General features: G+C 35.2%; 1 protein-coding gene across 1 annotated transcript; it reads left to right on the top strand.

Annotated features, from left to right (window-relative positions):
- The first annotated feature begins 3463 nt into the window (after positions 1-3463).
- LOC141820495 (cytochrome P450 CYP94D108-like) lies at positions 3464-5139 on the top strand. Its single transcript, XM_074707815.1, has one exon. It carries the CDS (start codon positions 3487-3489, stop codon positions 5137-5139), a length of 1653 nt encoding a protein of 550 aa, XP_074563916.1. The 5' UTR covers positions 3464-3486.
- Positions 5140-7196: the final 2057 nt, after the last annotated feature.

The following is a 7196-nucleotide window of genomic DNA, read 5'->3' as shown; positions in this document are numbered from 1 at the left end:
TTTAAAATTTTATTATTTTATGATGTTAAATTTAAATATGAGAGCGAAATATTAAGCTTTTATGAGTATATTGATAATGATTTAAAGTGATTTAAAATTTTCTAGATCTATAAGTCAATTTCGGATAAAACTAATAAATGAACTTACACTACTAAATTAGTTAATAAGTATCATTATTCTATAATTTTTATAATAAATTTTATTAAATTTTTATAAATTTAAAATTTTATTGTTCTTAATTGAATGTGCAAATGTAAAAACGGATGTTTATTCCAGTAAAAGATAAAATCTGTGACTCTAATAGTTCTATACAGTCAATTTTATGATCATTTATAAGGAGGTATATTAAAAAGTTAAAATTAATCATTACAAAATAAGATACTATCTTAATTTTTATCCACTTCAGTTAATCTGTATCATAGTAATCAATTCAATCAATAATGTTGGGAAAACATGTTGATATCATTATTGATTTCACGATCCGTCTCCACGAAGGACAAATCAAGTTTTATTTCTAGAGTTAAATAATTATAATTTGACCGTTGAAAGATTCTCTCGCATACAATACAGAAGAGTTACAGAAGCAGTATTAATTTATAAATTAAAGGTATTAATTAATTAATTACAAACCTTCATAATGTTAAAGGTAACTACCTAGGGGCCCCCGGGGCATAGCTGAGTTGGTTACGACGTAGTAGAGTTGTAGAAGAGGGCAAGGGTTCGAATCCTGACGAAGGCAGACAATACCCTCATGCATTATGATCAACTGTAATTTCTCGATTTACTTCCTCACAAACGGTCGGGGGGCAGTATTAATTTGGTGGATTCCACCTTTTACAGAAGAAAAGGTAAGTAGGGGTGGAGGAAGGAAAGGTCCCAGAGCAGTACAATTACACGATTCAATTTAATATTTTTAAAATATTAAAATGTTATACGTTGTAGTTTGTTTATAAAATACATTATTATATAAAATGTTAATGGGGTCAATTAGAAGAAGAAGAATTTAACTACCCCACGTAATACATTTGAATCCATGAATCTTGCCTCCAGGACATAGTTAAGTTGGTTACGATAGAACGAAATTGTTAAAATGGACAAGAGTCGAATCTTAATGAAGTCAAGATAATGTCCTCTTCCATTATAATCAACTGCAATTTCTTAATTTACCACTTCACAGATGATCATAGGACTGATTATATGAAACTGTTGGGATGATAAATTTCACCTTTATATTAAAGAATCCATGAATCTTAGTCATCCTTCCTTCACTAGGTTTACATCTCTATAAACCTACCATGAAGTCCTAGTGTTGAATGAGTTTATGCTGCTACTCAAAACATGTTATCCCTTGTTTAAAGGCTTTATATGTCACTAGGTAGCCTGTCTATACCTAACTAAATACATCATCTCTGATGATAAGATTGCCCAAAAGTATAATCAACCAAGATAATTTTACTCGTATAATCTTTCATAACTTCTATATCTCTAATTTTTCAACTTTTTGAACTCTTCTCATTCTTGCGTTAACACTATCTCAAATCTTTTCTCAGGATATAAATTTTAAATTTTAAATTTATCTTAAACACATATTATAATATCTACTCGGTAGTTATTATAATATATAAAAATTATTTAATAATTACTATAATATTATTAGGTTAAAATATATTTTTGAAATAAAATAGAGAATCTATTTAATTTTAATTGAAAATGAAATCTCATCGGACGTCCATTTAATTTTTATTCATAAATAAATAAACAATATAATAATTTAATAATAAATTTTGAGAAAATGGAGGTCAATTTCTATAAAGGCGACGCGTGGCCCTCTGCCTTAGAGAGCTGCTTTTCCCCCTCCCTGATTTGACAGCCCCCCTCCCACCTCCTTCTCTTTCCTTATCAAATGACACTTCTACCCCTTTTCTTTTTTATTTTTTTAATTTTTTAAATTTTCATTTAGTTTTGTTTTTTAAATTAATTTAGGTTTGGTTTTGATGAATTATTTTAAAGCAATTGAATTATTTTAAAGCAATTGAATTATTTAGTTTTATTTTTTTAATTAATTTAATTTATTGTTTTTTTCATCGATACAATATTTTTTTTTAATTTTTATTTAGTTTTATTTTTAATCAATTTTATTAATTATTTGTTATCAATACTTTATTTTTAGAATTTTATATAAATTTTATTTAATTTTATTTTAATCAATTTTATTATTATATTTTTATTTTTATATAATTTTTATTTTTTAATTAATTTTATTTATTAACCAGGAACATCATTCTCAATTGACCAGGAACATCATTCTCAATTGACCAACTATCTGAAAATAAACCCAAATAGTCATCCATAGTTTCCTTCTATGAATTACGAAAAGTAATGACTAAGAAGATAACTATGTTTCAGAAAAAGAGAAGGAGAGGCTGAGAGGGAGATAGCAGTGGAGGGAGGTGTGATGAAGTATAAGAGGAGGATTTAAAGGGAGATATTTTGACATGTGTCAAGAGTTGAAGGGTGGGTAATTTAAGGGGAGGGGAGGTTCTGACAAGTGTCAAGAGTTGAAGTGTGGGTAATTTAAGGGGAGAAGAGGTTCTGACATGTGTCAAGAGTTGAAGGGTGAGTAATTTAAGGGGAGGGGAGATTCTGACATATGTCAAGAGTTGAAGGGTGGGTAATTTAAGGTGAAAGGAGGTTCTGACATGTGTCAAGAGTTGAAGGGTGGGTAATTTAAGAGGAGGGGGAGGTTCTGGCATGTGTCAAGAGTTTAAGGGTGGGTAATTTAAGGGGAGAGGAGATTCTGACATGTGTCAAGAGTTGAATGATGGGTAATTTAAGAGGAGGGGAGGTTTTGACATGTGTCAAGAGTTGAAGGGTGAGTAATTTAAGGTGAGGGGAGGTTCTGACATGTGTCAAGATTTGAAGGGTGGGTAATTTAAGGGGAGGAGAGGTTCTGACATGTGTCAAGAGTTGAAGGGTGGGTAATTTAAGGGGAGGGAAGGTTTTGACATGTGTTAAGGGGTTGAAGGTGGTAATTTAAACGGAAATGGGTGTTAATTTAAAAAATTAAATAAAATTAAAAAAAATAAACAAAATTAATTTAAAAATAAAACTAAATAAAAATTAAATAAAATTTAAAAAATAATAAATAAAATTAATTTAAAAATAAAACTAAATAAAAATTAAATAAAATAAAAATATATATAAGTATTAATGAAAAAATAATAAATAAAATTAATTTAAAAATAAAACTAAATAAAAATTAAATTATATATATATATATAAATTTAATTTTTATTTAGTTATATATATATATATATATAAATTAAATACTTATATATATATATATATATAAAAACAAAGAAGAAAGGGTAATGCTGTCATTTACATGGGAGAGAGAGAGAAGAAGGGAGGGGGTGGGGTGTCAGAGGGGGGGGGGGAAAAGAAATTTACTCTGCCTTATCACCTTCGTCTTTCCCTGGATTGTTCATGCCCTGTGTGAGATTAATTGAGGCAAAGCTCACAATCATGTTCACTGCAACGTTAATGGAGCATCGATTCCTACCGCCTCAATCCCAATCCATTCTCCTCCTCCTCTTCCTCTTCGCGCTCTCCATCCTCTACTTCGTCTTCTTCATCTTCCGTCGCTCCACTTCCGACGACGTCCCGGCGTACCCTCCCGGCCTCGAGCCGTACCCTCTCCTTGGCCACCTCCCGCAGTTCGTCAAGAACCGTCACCGCCAGCCCGATTGGTTCACCGAGTGCCTCGCGGCTACGCCCTCCAATTCCTTCGTCCTCTGCCGCCCTGGCGGGGTCCGCGGCCTCATTACAGCCAACCCCGTCCATGTAGAGCACTTCCTCCGCGGCCGCTTCGAGAACTACCCCAAGGGACCCCGCTTTATCTCCTTACTCCATGACTTCCTCGGCGACGGCATCTTCAATTCCGACGGCGAAGCGTGGCGCCTCCAGCGCAAGACTGCCAGCTTCGAGTTTAACACCAAGTCGCTCCGCTCCTTCGTCCTCCGCGTCGTCCGCGACGAGCTTCTCGGCCGCCTCTTACCCCGCCTCAACCAAGCCGCCGCACAAGGCGCTGTCCTCGACCTCCAGGATCTCCTGCAGCGCTTCGCGTTCGACAACATCTGCAAGGTCGCCTTCAACCAAGACCCCTCCTGTCTCTCCCCCGACACCGCTGCCGCAGCGCAGGACCCCTTCTCCTCGCACTTTGAGTGCGCCTTCAACGACGCCTCCGATTTCAGCGCCGGCCGGTTCCGATACGCCGTGCCGAAATTCTGGATGGTGAAGAAGCTGTTCGGCGTGGGTTCAGAGCGGCGTCTCAAAGAGGCGATTACTACCGTGCACGAGTTCGCCGTGAAAATTATTCGAGCGAAGAAGAAAGAGAAGCAGACTTCCTCTGTTTCGATGCCGTCCTCTCTGTTCAAAGCAGAGGATTTGCTATCCCGCTTCGTGGCCAACGAGGACCACTCCGAGGACTTCCTTCGAGACATCGTCGTCAGCTTTATGCTCGCGGGGAAGGACACCACCTCCTCCGCCCTCACCTGGTTCTTCTGGCTCCTCTCCTCGCACCCCGAGGTGGAGGCCAAGATTCTGGCCGAGATCAAGTCCATCCGCGCGCGGCGTCACTCCTTTGACGACGATGCGTTCGACTTCGAGGATCTCCGCGAGATGAACTACCTGCATGCCTCCCTCACGGAGTCGATGCGGTTGTACCCTCCGGTGCCCTTCAACGCGCTTCATTGCCTGGCCGACGACGTGCTCCCGGACGGGACGGCGGTGAAGAAGGGGTGGTTCGTGACGTACACATCGTACACGATGGGGCGGATGCAGGCTCTATGGGGGGCTGATTTCGAGGAGTTCAAGCCGGAAAGGTGGTTGGAGGCGGAGACGGGGGCGTTCCGGCCGGAGAGCCCTTTCAAGTACCCAGTGTTCCACGGGGGGCCGCGGATGTGCCTGGGGAAGGAGATGGCGTACATTCAGATGAAGTCAATCGCGGCGTGCGTGCTGGAGAGGTTCGTGGTGGCGAGGGAAAAGGAGGCGCCGCCGCCGGAGGTAATGGCGACGCTGACGCTGAAAATGAAGGGCGGCCTGCCGGTGCACGTGAGGTTGAGGGAGAACTCATCGTGATTGATTGGTGGGGATTGCCTGTATACGTAAGAATAAATAACATTATATATAATTTTGAATAAAACTATTATAACTTGCTCAAAATTGTTACAAATAATTTTAATTAAAACTATTTTAACATTTATTAAAATTTCTTAGCTATTAGTTAAAATTAAACTAGTCAAAAAATAGTTTATTAAAATTATCATATTGGACAATTTTAATTAAAATTGCTCTTGTTATAATAATTTTGATTAAAATAAAATTATTTTAAGATAAAAAATTAAGATAGGGTACACTTTTAATATTTTTTAAAAATAAAATACTTTTTAAATAATAATAAAATAAAGAAATACTATTTTAATTCCCATTCCCTCCTCTCAATTTCAATAGAGAAAAAATACATAAAGTTTTTCTTCTACTGAGTTCTAGAACTCCTCTACTCTATTGTCTTCTCCTCTTCTGTAAAAAAAAAAAAAAATGAAATTTGTCATCTTTACAATCTCACACGATCAATCCCACGATCATATTTGAGGAGGTAAATTATTATTTTTCCCTCTTAAACATTAGGTTAATTAGGTCAATAATTGTGGCATAATAAAACTGATTGTTTTGCTTGGATAACAAGTTTCTTGTGCCAATTCTTGTTGGCCAAGAATCCACTTTATAACAAATTCAACATTTTACTAAATCGTACATGCATGTTAGAATTTCTCTTTTCGCGTTCATACTGTTGAAATTACGCAGCGTGTTCCCGTTATACCCTTTTTTTCATGAAATAATTAAATTTTCCTCTATCAATTCAAAAATTTATTATTTTAATATCAAATTTAAATAGGAGAACATAAATATTAAGACTTTTAAAAATATATTGATATTGATTTAAAATGATTTGAAGTTCTCTATATCAATAACTCAATTTCGGATGAAATTTGATAAATAGACTTACACTATTAAGTTAGTTAATAAGGATCATTATTCTACTATGAGTTTATAATAAATTTTATTAAATTTTATTAAAATTTTAATTTTATTATTCTTTTACTTCAATAAAAAGAAGAATCTATTACCTAGCGGCCCTACATGATCGGTTCCACGACCATCTATGAAAAGTAAATCGAGAAGTTGTAATTGACCACAATGGAGAAGGGTATTGTTTCGACTTTGTCGAGATTTAACCCTTGTCTACTTCAGTTATTCTACTCCGTCATAACCAATTACTTAATTATGTCCCGAAAGAAAAAAAATAGTATTCTCAATTGACTTGAATGTACAAATGTCAAAACGGATATTGATATCATTATTGATTTCACGATCCGTCTCCACGAAGGATAAATCAAGTTTCATTTCTAGAGTTGAATAATTATAATTTGACCGTTGAAAGATTCTCCCTCGCATACATAGAGGAGAGTTACAGAAGCAGTATTAATTTATAAATTAAAGACATTAATTAATTAATTAATTACAAACCTTTGTAATGTAATGTTAAAGGTAAGTAGGGGTGGAGGAAGGAAAGGTCCCCAGAACCATACAATTACACGATTCAATTTAATATTATTTAAAATATTAAAATGTTATACGATGTAGTTTAATTTGCTTATAAAAATAAATTATTTTAGAAAATGTTAAAGGTCAATTAAAAAAACAAGAAGAATTTAACTACCTCGCCCAATATATTTGAGTCATGGATTCTTGGTCATTCCTCTTTCCCTAGGTTTACATCCATATAAACCTACCATGAAGATCCTAGGGTTGAACGAGTTTATGTTGGATATTAAACTTTTAAAGGACCAATATAGTTCTGTGAAAAAATGGGGTGTCATCAATCGATGAAAGTCAAAATTGATTTCAAAATCGAAATATACGTTTTACGTAGATAGATCTAAACTATTAATTTGCTCAAAACCGATTAAGAATAAATAGAAGTAATTGTTCAAAGTTAGCCCATAATAACATTAATTAACAATTAATATTCTCAAAGGAAGTATATGGAAATAGTCAAGACATCGATAAATTTCATGAGCTTCTCTTCCTTATTTATATATATTGTTGTGTTAATGGACTTGACACAAAAACTC

The sequence above is a fragment of the Curcuma longa genome, unplaced genomic scaffold (genome assembly GCF_044706935.1).
Source record: "Curcuma longa cultivar G26 ecotype Majalengka, Jawa Barat unplaced genomic scaffold, ITB_CL_G26_1.1 utg509_np1212_2302976_RagTag, whole genome shotgun sequence".
In the NCBI taxonomy this organism is placed as follows: domain Eukaryota; kingdom Viridiplantae; phylum Streptophyta; class Magnoliopsida; order Zingiberales; family Zingiberaceae; genus Curcuma; species Curcuma longa.
Note: the sequence above shows the minus strand (reverse complement) of the source record. Positions and strands in the feature narration are given on the sequence as shown.